This window comes from Canis aureus, chromosome X, assembly GCF_053574225.1.
Source record: "Canis aureus isolate CA01 chromosome X, VMU_Caureus_v.1.0, whole genome shotgun sequence".
Taxonomy (NCBI): domain Eukaryota; kingdom Metazoa; phylum Chordata; class Mammalia; order Carnivora; family Canidae; genus Canis; species Canis aureus.
In genome coordinates, this window is record NC_135649.1 from 59,197,613 (window position 1) to 59,212,446 (window position 14,834).

Consider the following 14,834-nt stretch of genomic DNA (forward strand, 5'->3'; position numbering starts at 1 on the left):
CTGGGAAAAGTGATCTTTTTCTAATCTAGTAGCATTTCTCATGTTGGAAACTTTTTATGGTAATGCTGCCAAAAAATGAAAGACATATTACATTTTTAAAGGCTGGGCATCTGGATTTTATTTTATTATTTTTTATTTTTTATTTTTTTTGGCATCTGGATTTTAATTAAGAAAAGAGACATTGGGCAGACACTTTAATTTAGAAGACATTCTTAGCTTTGGTGAAACTAACTAGAGTATAATTGTTTCCTTGGTGACAGTAACTAGTACAGTACAGTTGTTTCCTAGCTCTGAACATTTTTAAAAAACTAATGTCATTATGACCCATGTTTATAATGATGGTCTTAAATGTCAGATACTAAAATACTTAGGCATAAAAATGCTGTATTGTGTTCAACATAGAATCACAGACCTATGGGGAACCTTAAAGACCCATGTAATGTAACCTGTTTGTCATGTGAGAACAGTGAAGTAGAGTAGTTTGTGATTTGGCTAAGGCCACTTGTCTTATGCATGGCAGAGCTAGGAGCAAATCTTAGTCTACTGACTCTTCTACCAGTGTTCTTTCAGGTGGAGAAGAATCCTAATACATGTTTTTATTATATGCTCTAAAGACCAGTAGTACATTCCTGGTATGTAGTGAAAAGTCAGTTAACCATAATATTTAGAGTATACAGTCTGATGTTGCTTTTGGTATACACATATTCTATTGCAAAGGTGCATATAGATAAACCATATAGAATGGTAGCTGCAAAGCATATGTATTTGCATTAAAAAGTTTTTCTTAAAAGATTTTATTTATTTATTCATGAGAGACATACAGTGAGAGGCAGAGACACAGACCAGAGGGAGAAGCAGGCTCCTTGCAGGGAACACGATGTGGGACTCGATCCAGGGACTGGGATCACACCCTGAGCCAGAGGCAGACCCTCAACCACTGAGCCACCCAGGCATCCCTAAAAACAGTTTTTGACTTTTTTGGGGAAATTAACTCTCATAGCCACTTACAAGTCTGTTGAAATACCATCTTGATGTATAGCAAACAGCCATAGACATACTTTTAGAGCTGATTCTTCATTTCTGGCTGATTAGTGGTTACTGATACCTAAAGCTAAAATTACTCTCCTACCCTCATGACAGAGTGAATGTTTGACTAATTGTGTAACATGGAAGTTATTTTAGCTGCGAAGGAGTCTGATTTACTTGGGATTATGCTTATGCCCACTTTGACCATAGTCAATATTTATTAATCAATCAATAAATGCATGACTTGACTGAGAATATTCTTGGTATCCAGACCAGAATTTGAGAATGCTCAACTGACTGGGCCAGTCAGGCACCCCTCCAGTGAGGGTCTTAAAACTATTAGTTGTTGATTTTTTTCTTCTATCACTACCTAGTTGGAAGGGAAACCTGAAGCATAGATTTTATGTGCTTATGTTTATGTGTAATTATATAATAGAGGTGGTGGTGGTGGTTGATCTCTGTGTGAGAAAATAGGGAATTGAAATATACCAGTAGCCCATAAAACTCTGTGCTAAGGTGAAGGAGTTGGATAGTCAGTTATTTTCTGGTGTGATTTCTGGATCTAAATGGAGCTAATCATTAGATGTTGCAACTAGTTTTGAGAATTGTTTAGATTTTTTTTTTACAGGATGAAGGAGTTGTTAAAGAAATCCCTATTACTCATCATGTTAAGGAAGGATATGAGAAGGCAGATCCTGCACAGTTCGAGTTGCTCAAGGTGCTTGGTCAGGGATCCTTTGGAAAGGTAATAAATGCCTTATTCCACATTTTTTTCTCTTTTAAACATTTAACAGAAAAAGTGTACACATAGAAATTTGGAAAATGTGCCATTTATAAATTTGTAAAAGAATACACATAAAGTTAACTCTCTAATTTTACTCCTTTTATTTCTGAGGTACTTTTAGTTCTATTTCTTGATATTTATCTATAATAAACAATGTTTTCCGGTACTGCGGGCTCACTCATTTCTTTGGAACAAAATAGAACATGCTGTTTATTAGTTGCCTATGTCAAAGTAGTTTGATTTTTTAAAAAACGTTTTCCTTTTAAAAATGCTGGCATAATCCACAGCTTGTTCTTTCTGAGTGATTTTATCTATATTTTATTTTATCTATATTTATCTATATTTCTTAGCCCTATCACAAAAGTAATAATTATACACCAATTCATATATGAGTGCATGAATTCACCTATTATCATTAAAGAAGTGTGTGTACATTACAGCAGGGATAGGGACTGGGTGACGTATGGATGATGTGAAACTCCTAAGCTCTAAGGAGCTTAAGTTTCAAGATAGAGACACTGAGAAATTCATGATTAATTCCATTATCAAAATAATGAAATTAATTATTAAATCTGTTTATTAAGTGCTTAATGGTATGATTCTTAGAAGTTTGTAGGTCTGGTTCTTGACTTTTGTACATCTAACATCTAAGAAGTGAAAGTTGAAAGTTACTATACACACAACAATAGATAACAGCCTTTAAGGAAACAATAGCAACAATTTAATGGGAGAAAGATAAGGAGAAACTACTAATTTGAGGTGACTGAGATTTAGTTTAAAGGGAGAAAAGTAGGGCAACTGAGCAGTGACTTTTATGACCTGAATCATTTTTTGTATATATATTTTTAAAGAATTTATTTATTTATTCATGAGAGAGCGAGAGAGAGCGAGAGAGAGAGAGAGAGACAGAGGCAGAGACACAGGCAGAGGGAGAAGCAGGCTCTCTGCAGGAGCTCGATGTGGGATTCGATCCCATATCTCAGAATCACACCCTGAGCCAAAAGCAGATGCTCTACCGCTGAGCCACCCAGGCATCCCTTTATTGTATATTTTTTATTGGAATTCAATTAGCCAACATATAGTATAACACCCAGTCCTCATCATGTCCAGTGCCCCCGTCAGGGCCCGATACCCAGTTACCCCATTCCCCCACCCACTTCCCCTTCCACTACCACTTGTTCATTTCCCAGAGATACGAGTCTTTCATGCTCTGTCACCCTTTCTGATTTTTCCCACTCATTTTCTCTCTTTTCCCCTATAATCCCTTTGACTATTTTTTATATTCCCCGTAGAAGTGAAACCATATGTTTGTCCTTCTCCAATTGACTTACTTCACTCAGCATAATACCCTCCAGTTCCATCCACATTGAAGCAAATGGTGGGTATTTGTTGTTTCTAATGGCTGAGTAATAATCCATTGTATACATATACCACATCTTCTTTATCCATTCACCTTTCAATGGACATTGAAGCTCCTTCCACAGTTTGGCTATTGTGGACATTGCAGCTATAAACATTGGGGTGCAGGTGTCTCAGCTTTTCACTGCATCTGTATCTTTTGGGTAAATCCCCAGTAGAGCAATTGCTGGGTCATAGGGGTAGCTCTATTTTTAACTCTTTGAGGAACCTCCACACAGTTTTCCAGAGTGGCTGCACCAGTTCACATTCCCACCAACATCCCCTTCTTCCACATCCTCTCCAACATTTGTTGTTTCCCGTCTTGTAAGTTTTCACCATTCTTACTGGTGTGAGGTGGTATCTCATTGTGGTTTGATTTGTATTTCCCTGATGGCCAGTGATGTGGAGCATTTTCTCATGTGTTTGTTGGCTATGTCTATGTCTTCCTTGGCGAAATTACTGTTCATGTCTTTTGACCATTTCATAATTAGATTGCTTTTTTCTTGGGTGTTGAGTCTAATCAATTCTTTATAGCTCTTGGATACTAGCCCTTTATCTGATTTGAAAATATCTTGTCCCATTCTGTAGGTTGTCATTGAGTTTTGTTGACTGTTTCTTTTGCTGTGCAGAAGCTTTTTATCTTTATGAATTCCCAATCGTTCATTTTTGCTTTTGTTTCCCTTGCCTTCATAGATGTATCTTGCAAGAAGTTGCTGTGGCCAAGTTCAAAAAGAGTGTTGCCTGTGTTCTCCTCTAGGATTTTGATGGAATCTTGTCTCACATTTAGATCTTTCATCCATTTTGAGTTTATCTCTATGTATAGTGTAAGAGAATGGTCTAGTTTCATTCTTCTGCATGTGGCTGTCCAATTTTCCCAGCACCATTTATTGAAGAGACTGTCTTTTTTTCCAGTGGATAGTCTTTCCTGCTTTGTCAAATTTTAGTTGGCCATAGAGTTGAGTGTTGTGCCCAAGATTAGGTATCCAAGAAACCACCAAAAAGCCGACACCAATGCAAATCCACGAGGGTTTATTTACAAGCTTGAGCTTGGGTCCAAGTATAACCGACACAGTGGAGCAGGGACTTGGACTCCGAGGTGGGTTTCAGCTTAGTTTTATGGGCTGGTCTAGGGGACCTCCAGAAGGGGTTGAGGAATTTCTCAAGTTCTGTTTACATTCTGATATGGGGCTTTCAAGGGCATTGAGCTCTGTTCTCATTCTAATATGGGACTTTCAAGGGCATTAAGCTGTAAATTTCAGCTCTTATTCACAGGGGCCTGGGATGGCTGTACTTGTGATAATGCTGAACTTAAAGTGGAATGGCCTTAATTTTCTCGGCCTCCACATTGAGGGCCCATTTCTGGGTTCTCTACTCTGTTCCATTGATCAATGTGTCTGTTTTAGTGCCAGTACCACACTGTCTTGATGATCACAGCTTTGTAGTACAACTTGAAATCCGGGTTTATGATGCCTCCGGCTCTGGTTTTCTTTTTCAACGTTCCCCTGGCTATTCGAGGTCTTTTCTGATTCCACACAAATCTTAAGATGATTTGTTCCAACTCTCTGAAGAAAGTCCATGGTATTTTGATAGGGATTGAATTAAATGTGTAATTTGCCCTTGGTAGCATGGACATTTTCACAATATTAATTCTGCCAATCCATGAGCATGGGATATTTTTCCATCTCTTTGTGTCTTTCTCTATTTCTTTCAGAAGTGTTCCGTAGTTTTTAGGGTATAGATCCTTTACCTCTTTGGTTAGGTTTGTTCCTAGGTATCTTATGCTTTTGGGTGCAATAGTCAATGGGATTGACTCCTTAATTTCTCTTTCTTCAGTCTCATTTTTATTTATTTTTTTTTTCAGTCTCATTTTTAGTGTATAAAAATGCCACTGATTTCTTGGCATTGATTTTGTATCCTGCCACACTGCCAAATTGCTGTATGAGTTCTAGCAATCTTGGGGTGGAGTCTTTTGGGTTTTCTATGAACATTCTCATGTCATCAGTGAAGAGGGAGAGTTTGAATTCTTCTTTGCCCATTTGAATGGCTTTAATTTCTTTTTTGTTGTCTGGTTGCTGAGGCCAGGACTTCTAGTACTATGTTGAATAGCAGTGGTGAGAGTGGACATCCCTTTTGTATTCCTGATTTTAGGGGAAAGGCTCTCAGTTTTTCCCCATTAAGAATGATATTTGCTGTGGGCTTTTTGAACATGGCTTTTAAGATGCTGAGGAATGTTCCTTCTATCCCTACTCTCTGAAGAGTTTTGATCAGGAATGGATGCTGTAGTTTCTCAAAGGCTTTCTCTGCATCTATTGAGAGGATGATATGGTTCTTCTTTTTTCTCTTGTTGATGTGATCTGTCAACAAAGGTACAAGGTGAAACAAGAAGTAAAAACAACATTGGTGGTGGCTGGATTTCCAGCTCTGTAATCAGTTCCCTACTAGTAACTAATGCAGTCTCCCAGTCCACACTGGCCTAGATGCTCCTGGTTCAGGTGAGGGTGTGCTGATCTGCACAGCTTGCAGGGTGCCCAGTGGAAGGAGAGTCCTCCCTGGCCTGTGCCCTCCCCACCTCTGCCTGTCCCAGAGGGAGTGCGGGATCCTTGGCTTTGTCCACTTGGATCCCTGGAGTATGGCACCCTGTGCCGCTGGAATCGTGCTCTGGGGAGTCCTGGCTCCTGAAGGCAGTAGGGCGCACACACCTCCATCCAGATCCGCCCACCTAACCAACCAGCTTCTTCCAAATTCCCTGCTGGCTGCATGCTCTAGCCCTTACAGAGATCAGTCCACAGTTTGTGATGTGCCTTCCTCTGGGCGCACTTCTTCTATTAGTGACTCTGGGAAACTGGAGGCTTCACTGCCCCTCCTGTGATTCTGCTTGATTTCCCAGCTAAGTGCTTTTCCATCTGGGAAGAATCCGCTGTGGATTTTCAATGTTCCCACTTCTCTGGGGCTGGGCTTTCCTGTACCTGAAGGTTTCACCAACTGGCTTTACCCTGGCTCCTTGGCAGTGCCCCTCCCCCACTTCATTCTTTTTTTTTTCCCCACTTTCCTACCTTGTTAGAAGTGAAAACCCTTCTCTCTGTAGGGTTTTGGCTATTCTGTCTTTAAATCTCAGGTCGAATTTATAGGTGTTCAGGATGATTTGAATGTTATCTAGGTAAGTTGATGGGACCAAGTGAGTTGAGGACTCCTACTCCTCTGCCATCTTGCCCTGCCCTATCGTGACCTGAATCATTTAAAAGAAAAAAAATATTTATTGAACGTCTAGTGTATACACTTATAAAAGCAGTATTAGTGGACATAAAATTGACATTGTCTTAAAGTAACCTGATGTCTACATGGTAAAGGATGTAACGTGAAATACAGAGAAATTTTTCTCAAGACACAGTAAAAACTAAGGTAGATTATAGTTTGACAGTAATTTGCTATAAGAAGTATATGAAAATAAGGAGATAGGACTTGAATATTTGTGCTGGGGAGAGTAAAAGTATAGGGAGCTTTTAATAGATTCTGTGTGGGGCAAGTGCTTATAAAACTGACGTATAGGGAAGGCATGTGCATTCTGCATACCTGTATTTTTAAAAATATATAGAAGTGCAATATTCTCTTAATTATTTTACATCGTATTTTTATGATGTTAATTTTAGAGGAACAGAGATTAATTTTTTATATCTCATATGTATACATGCTTAAATATCAACTTGGATAAAATTTCACCAGGTATTTTACCCCAAAGATACAAATGTAGTGATCTGAAGGGGCACCTACACCCCAATTTTTATAGCAGCAATGTCTACAATAACCAGACTGTGGAAAGAGCTAAGATGTCCATGAACAAACAAATGGGTAAAGATGTTGTATGTATATATACAATGGAATACTACTTAGCCATTAGAAAGAATAAATATTTTCCATTTACATCAATGTGGATGAAACTGGAGGATATTACACTGAGCAAAAATACTCATCAGAGAAGAATTATCATATGGTTTTACTCATGTGTGGAATATAAGGAACAGTGTAGAGGATCATAGGGGAAGGGAGGGAAAACTGAATGGGAAGTCATGAGAGAGGGAGAAAAATCTTGAGAGACTCTTAACTATAGGAATCAAACAGGGTTGTTGGAGGGGAGGTGAGTGGGGGGACGGAGTAATTGAGAGATGGACATTAAGGAGGGCATGCGATATGGTGAGCACTGGGTGTTATACGCAACTCATAAATTATTGCATAGTAAATCTGAAACTAGTAATGTACTGTATGTTGGCTAATTGAATTTAAAAATTTTAAAAAGTTCACCAGGCAAACATTTCAAGCCATTAAAAGTCATTGTTAAAAAAAAATAATAAAAGTCATTGTTTTTCATTTGATGTATATATTTATTCCTATGTATGTTTATTTATATCCAGATTTGCTCCAGACAGGATTTACTATATTCATAAATGAATACCAAGTAAAATAAAAATAAGTAGAGAAAATGATTAGAGTAGGAAAGATTAGATGAAGCCAGTACTGCATTTTTGTTGTTTACAAATGCATGACATAAAAGCCTATGTGTTCTAGAAGGGGGAACAAAATGATGACTTAAAATTTCTGGCAGCCATTATAAAGAGGTTGATACATTTAATTGCAGGATTATTGGCAGTATCTGTAAGGTTGTAAACAGATCTAACAGACCAGAAAAAATTTTTCTCATGGGACTTCATAAAGAGAATACAGTATAACAAAATGTAATGTCTTTCATAACATCTTCATATCAAATATAGAAACATGTGGACAAGTCAATATAGTCCTTAAATTCAGGAAATACTCAGCTTTGTGCAGGAACTTCAGTTTAACAAGGATAACATAGAAGCCTTTTTAAAAATTTGTAATACTGGGAGGCAGGGCAAGATGGCGGAAGAGTAGGGTCCCCAAGTCAGCTGTCCCTAGCAACTTACCTAGATAACTTTCAAATCATCCTGAAAAACTATGAATTCGGCCTGAGATTTAAAGAGAGAAGAGTTGGAATGCTACAGTGAGGAGAATTCACGCTTCTATCAAGGTAGGAAGACGGAAAAAAAATAAAGAAATAAAAAACCATCCAAGGGGGAGGGGCCCCCACAAGGAGCCGAGATACGGCCAGGCCAGGAGTGCCTCCAGGACAGGAAAGCCCCCTCGCAGAGAAGCAGGAATTTTACCAATCTTCCTGGATGGAAAGGCGCCTGCAGGGAGCTCAGGCAGGATCCCAGGAGGGGTAGTGATGCCCTCAGGCTTCCAGGGTCACTAACAGAGGAAGTGTGCCCCAGGGGAGAGCGCCCCACACACCCTAGGCTGAGCTCCCCAAAGGGCTAAGGCATGCGCCCGGTGGGGCCTTGGGAGCAGCTCAGGCAGCAGCTCCACAGGGGGGCTGCTTGGCTCCAAAAGCAGGATTCCAGCAGCTCAGGCCCCGGAGCACAGGGCCCCAAGGGACACAGCCTAAGATCCAGCGCTCCCCCCGGAACAGGCAGAGGCCGGGAGGACACAGGGCAGCGAGGATGCTCCTACCACCAGGCAGCCCCGAACTGTGCAGATCAGCGCCCCCTGCCCTCGGAGCATCCAGGCCCCTGTGGATTGGGAGACTGTGGTAGTTACTGTGGGAGCTGACTCCAGAGTTGGATAGCTGGCCACCGCCACTGTTGTTGTTCCTCATAGTGTCACCTTGTTCTTGGGACTGAGCAGGACCACCAGGGAGCAGGGGCCTCACAGGATAAACAGCTCCCACTGAGCCGTGCACACACCTGAGAATCAGCACAGGAGGCCCCAACGCCAGAAGACCAGCTGGAAGGACAGGAGAAGAGCAAGTTCTTTTTTTTTTTTTTGTTAATTTTTATTTATTTATGATAGTCACAGAGAGAGAGAGAGAGGCAGAGACACAGGCAGAGGGAGAAGCAGGCTCCATGCACTGGGAGCCCGACGTGGGATTCGATCCCGGGTCTCCAGGATCGCGCCCTGGGCCAAAGGCAGGCGCCAAACCGCTGCACCACCCAGGGATCCCAGAAGAGCAAGTTCTTAACAAAGCAGCACTGGAAAGCTCAAGGAGAAGTCCAGGGACTTACAGTATATAGAATCAGAGGATACCCCTCTTTGTTTTTGGTTTGTTCCCCCTCCCTTTTTTTCTCTTTTCCTCCTTTTTCCAATAAAACTTGATTGAGCCACTCTACATTGAGCAAAATGATTAGACGGAAGAACTCTCCACAAAGAAAGAATCAGAAACAGTCCTCTCTCCCAAAGAGTTACAGAATTTGGATTAAAATACAATGTCAGAAAACCAATGCATAAGAACAATTATAAAGCTACTGGTGGCTCTATAAAAAAGCATAACAGATTCAAGAGACTTCATGACTGCAGAATTTAGATCTAATGAGGTCGAAATTAAAAATCAATTAAATGAGATGCAATCCAAACTGGAGGTCCTAATGATGAGGGCTAACGAGGTAGAAGAATGAGTGAGTGACATAGAAGACAAGTTGATGGCAAGGAAGGAAGCTGAGGAAAAAAGAGAAAAACAAAAGATCATGAGGATAGGTTAAGGGAAATAAATGACAGCCTCAGAAGGAAAAATCGACCTTTAATTGGGGTTCCAGAGGGCGCCCAAGGGACAGAAAACCAGAAAGTGTATTTGAACAAATCATAGATGAGAACTTCCCTAACTTGGGAAGGGAAACAGGCATTTAGATCCAGGAGATAGACAGATGCCTCCCTGAAATTAAGAAAGACCATTCAACACCCGATATTTCATAGTGAAACTTCCAAATTCCAAAGATAAAGAGAAGATCCTTAGCAGTGAGAGACAAGAGATTCTTAACTTATATGGGGAGGAATATGAGATGATCAGCAGAGCTCTCCACAAAGACCTGGCAGGCCAAAATCTGGCAGGATATATATTCAGGGTCCTAAATGAGAAGAACTTGCAGCCAAGAATACTCTACCAGCAAGGCTCTCATTCAGAACAGGAAGAGAGATAAAAAGCTTCTAAGATAGGCAGAAACTGAAAGACTATGTGACCACAAAACGAGCTTTGCAAGAAATATTAAGGGGGACTCTGTAAAAGAAAGAGGAAGTCCAGGGAAGCAATCCACAAAAACAGAGACTGGATAGGTATCATGACGACACTAAATTCATATCTTTCAATAGTAACTCTGAACATGAATGGAAATCATGACTCCATCAAAAGGCGCAGGGTTTCAGACTGGAAAAAAAGCAAGACCCATCTATTTGCTATCTACAAGAGACTCATTCGAGACATAAGGACACCTACAGCCTGAAAAAAAAAAAAGATTTGAAAACCATGTACCATTTAAATGGCCCTCAAAAGAAAGCAGGGGTAGCCATCCTTATATCAGACAAACTAAGTTTATCCGGAGACGGTACTAAGAGATGAAGAGGGACACTATATCATACTTAAAAGGTCTATCCAACACGAGGACTTAATAATCATCGATATTTATGCACCGAATGTGGGAGCTGTCAAATATATCATCAATTTATAACAAAAGTTAAGGGGATCCCTGGGTGGTGCAGCGGTTTAGCGCCCGCCTTTGGCACAGGGCGCGATCCTGGAGACCCGGGATCGAATCCCACATCGGGCTCCCGGTGCATGGAGCCTGCTTCTCCCTCTGCCTGTGTCTCTGCCTCTCTCTCTCTCTCTCTCTGTGTGACTATCATAAATAAATAAAAATTAAAAAAAAACAAATAAAAAACAAAAGTTAAGACATACTTAGATAATAAAATACTTATAATTGGTGACTTGAATGTAGCGCTTTCTACAATCGACAGGTCGTCAAAGCACAACATCTCCAAAGAAACAAGAGCTTTAAATGATACACTGGACCAGATGGATTTCACAGATATTTACAGAACTTTACATCCAAACGCAAGGGAATACACATTCTTCTCAAGTGCACATGGAACTTTCTCCAAAATATACCACATACTGGGTCACAAATCAGATCTTAACAGATACCAAAAGATTGGGATCGTCCCCTGCATATTTTCAGACCATAATGCTTTGAAATTTCAATCACAAGAAGAAGTTTGGAAGGATTTCAAGCACGTGGAGATTAAGAACCATCCTGCTAAAATATGAAAGGGTCAACCAGGAAATTAGAGAAGAATTAAAAAGATTCATGGACACTAATGAGAATGAAGATACAACCATTCAAAATCTTTGGGATACAGCAAAAGCAGGCCTGAGGGGGAAATATATTGCAACACAAGCATCCATCCAAAAACTGGAAAGAACTCAAACACAAGAGCTAACCTTTCACCTAAAGTAGCTGGAGAAAAGAGAGCAAATAGATCCTAAAGCCAGCAGAAGACAGTTAATAAATATTTGAGCAGAACTCAGTTAAATAGAGACCAGAAGAACTGTGGAACTGTGGAACCAACAGAAGTTGGTTCTTTGAAAGAATTAATAAGATAGATAAACCATTAGCCAGCCTTATTAAAAAGAAGAGAGAGAAGACTCAAATTAATAAAATCATGAATGAGAAAGGAGAGATCACTACCAACACCAAGGAAATACAAACGATTTTAAAAACATATTATGAACAGCTATACGCCAATAAATTAGGCAATGTAGAAGAAATGGACGCATTCCTGGAAAGCCACAAACTACCAAAACTGGAACAGGAAGAAATAGAAAACCTGAACAGGTCAATAACCAGGGAGGAAATTGAAGCAGTCATCAAAAACCTCCCAAGACACAAGAGTCCAGGGCCAGATGGCTTCCCAGGGGAATTCTATCAAACGTTTAAAGAAGAAACCATACCTATTCTCCTAAAGCTGTTTGGAAAGATAGAAAGAGATGGAGTACTTCCAAACTCATTCTATGAGACCAGCATCACCTTAATTCCAAAACCAGACAAAGACCCCACCAAAAAGGAGAATTACAGACCAATATCCCTGATGAACATGGATGCAAAAATTCTCAACAAGATACTAGCCAATAAGATGCAACAATACATTAAGAAGATTATTCTCTGTGACCAAGTAGGATTTATCCCCGGGATGCAAAGCTGGTTCAACACTCGTAAAACAATCAATGTGATTGATCATATCAGCAAAATAAAAAAAAAGAACCATATGATCCTCTCAATAGATGCAGAGAAAGCATCTGACAAATACAGCATCCATTCCTGATCAAAACTCTTCAGACTAGGAACGAGGGAACATTCCTCAGTGTCTTAAAAGCCATCTATGAAATGCCCACAGCAAATATCATTCTCAATGGGGAAACACCGAGAGCCTTTCCTCTAAGATCAGGAACACCAAAGAGATGTCTACTTTCACAACTGCTATTCAACATGGTATTAGAAGTCCTAGCCTCAGCAATCAGGCAACAACAAAAAGAAATAAAGGGCATTCAAATTGGCAAAGAAGTCAAACTCTCCCTCTTCACCAATGACATGATACTCTACATAGAAAACCCAAAAGACTCCACCCCAAGATTGCTAGAACTCATACAGCAATTTGGCAGTGTGGCAGGATACAAAATCAGTGCCCAGAAATCAGTGGCATTTCTATACACTAACAATGAGACTGAAGAATGAGAAATGAAGGAGTCCATCCCATTTACAGTTGCACCCAAAAGCATAAGATACCTAGGAAAAAAACTAACCAAAGAGGTAAAAGTATCTATACCCTCAAAACTATAGAACACTTCTGAACGAAATTGAGGAAGACACAAAGAGATGGAAAAATATTCCAAGCTCATGGATTGGAAGAATTAATATTGTGAAATTGTCAATGTTACCCACGGCAATTAACACATTTAATGCAATCGCTATGAAAATACTATGGACTTCTTCAGAGAGTTGGAACAAATCATCTTAAGATTTGTGTGGAATCAGAAAAGACCCCGAATAGCCAGGGGAATATTGAAAAAGAAAACCAGTCCCGAAGGCATCACAATGCCAGATTTCAGGTTGTATTATAAAGGTGTGGTCATGAGGACAGTGTGGTACTGGCACAAAAAGAGACACATAGGTCAATGGAACAGAATAAAGAATCCAGAATGGACCCTCAACTTTATGGTCAACTGATATTCAACAAAGCAGGAAAGACTATCCACTATAAAAAGGACAGTGTCTTCTATAAATGGTGCTGGGAAATTTGGACATCCACATGCAGAAAAATAAAAATAGACTATTCTCTTACAGCATACACAAAGATAAACTCAAAATGTATGAAAGATCTAACTGTGAGACAAGATTCCATCCAAATCCTAGAGGAGAACACAGGCAACACCGTTTTTGAACATGACCACAGGAACTTCTTGCACGATACATCCATGCAGGCAAGAGAAACAAAAACAAAAATGAACTATTGGGACTTAATCAAGATCAAAAGCTTCTGCATAGCAAAAGTAACAATCAACAAAACTCAAAGACAACCTAAAGAATGGGAGAATATATTTGCAAATGACCTGATAAAGGGCTAATATCCAAGATCTATAAAGAACTTATTAAACTCAACACCAAAGAAACAAACAATCCAATCATGAAATGGGCAAAAGACATGAAAATAAATTTCACCAAGAAGATATAGACATAGCCAACAAGCACATGAGAATATGCTCCTCATCACTGGCTATCATGGAAATACAAATCAAAACCACAATCAGATACCACCTCACACCAATGAGAATGGTGAAAATTAAGACAGGAATCAACAAATGTTCGAGAGGATGTGGAGAAAGGGGAACCCTCTTGCACTGTTGGTTGGAATTTGAACTGGTGCAGCCACTCTGGAAAACTGTGTGTTGGTTCCTCAAAGGTAAAAATAGATTTGCCCTACAATCCAGAAATTGCACTGCTGGGGATTTACCGCAAAGATACTGATGTAGTGAAACGCTGCAACACCTGCACCCCAATGTTTATAGAAGCAATGTCCACAATAGCCAAATTGTGGAGGGAGCCTCAGTGCTCATCAAAAGATGAATAGAAAAAGAAGATGTGGTCTATGTATACAATGGAATATTACTCAGCCATTAGAAACGACAAATACCCACCATTTGCTTCAACGTGGATGGAACTGGAGGGTGTTATGCTGAGTGCAATAATTCAGTCGGAGAAGGACAAACATTGCATGGTTTCATTCATTTGGGGAATATAAAAATTAGTGAAAGGGAATAAAGGGAAAGGACAGAAAATGAGTGAAAATATCAGTGAGGGTGACAAAACATGAGAGATACCTAACTCGTTCATTTCTGGGAAACAAACAAGGTGTAGTGGAAAGGGAGGTAGTTGGGTCGGGGGTTGTCGTGACTCGGTGTTGGGCATTGAGGCGGACACTTGCCGGGATGAGCACTGGGTGTTATGCTATATGTTGGTAAATTGAACTCCAATAAAAGAAATTAAAAAAATAAAGTTCTTTTAAAAAATAAAAAAACAATAGAAATTTGTAATATTAAAATACAAAGTATTGATCTTCATATATTTTATCAACCAAAGAAATATTAAGGAGTTCGCTTATTTTTTCCCCTAGGTTGTTAACCTACTTGCTTGTCAGTATTACATCATTTACATGGGCATTGGGTAGATGTGACTTGTTATATGCTGAATCTATGCAGTAATTTGGCCAAGCCTGTGAATCAGAGAAGCATGGG

General features: G+C 39.7%; 1 protein-coding gene across 5 annotated transcripts in view; it reads left to right on the top strand.

Annotated features, from left to right (window-relative positions):
* Positions 1–14,834, top strand: part of RPS6KA6 (ribosomal protein S6 kinase A6) — a 194,505-nt gene that overhangs the window by 72,076 nt on the left and 107,595 nt on the right. For 4 of the 5 annotated variants that reach the window (XM_077890401.1, XM_077890400.1, XM_077890399.1 and 1 more), the window contains one exon: positions 1,655–1,771. The exons of the other annotated variant lie outside the window; for it this stretch is intronic. In XM_077890401.1, coding sequence (XP_077746527.1) covers positions 1,655–1,771 — 117 coding nt within the window. The remainder of the gene's footprint in view (positions 1–1,654; positions 1,772–14,834) is intronic. 5 annotated transcript variants of the gene reach the window in all.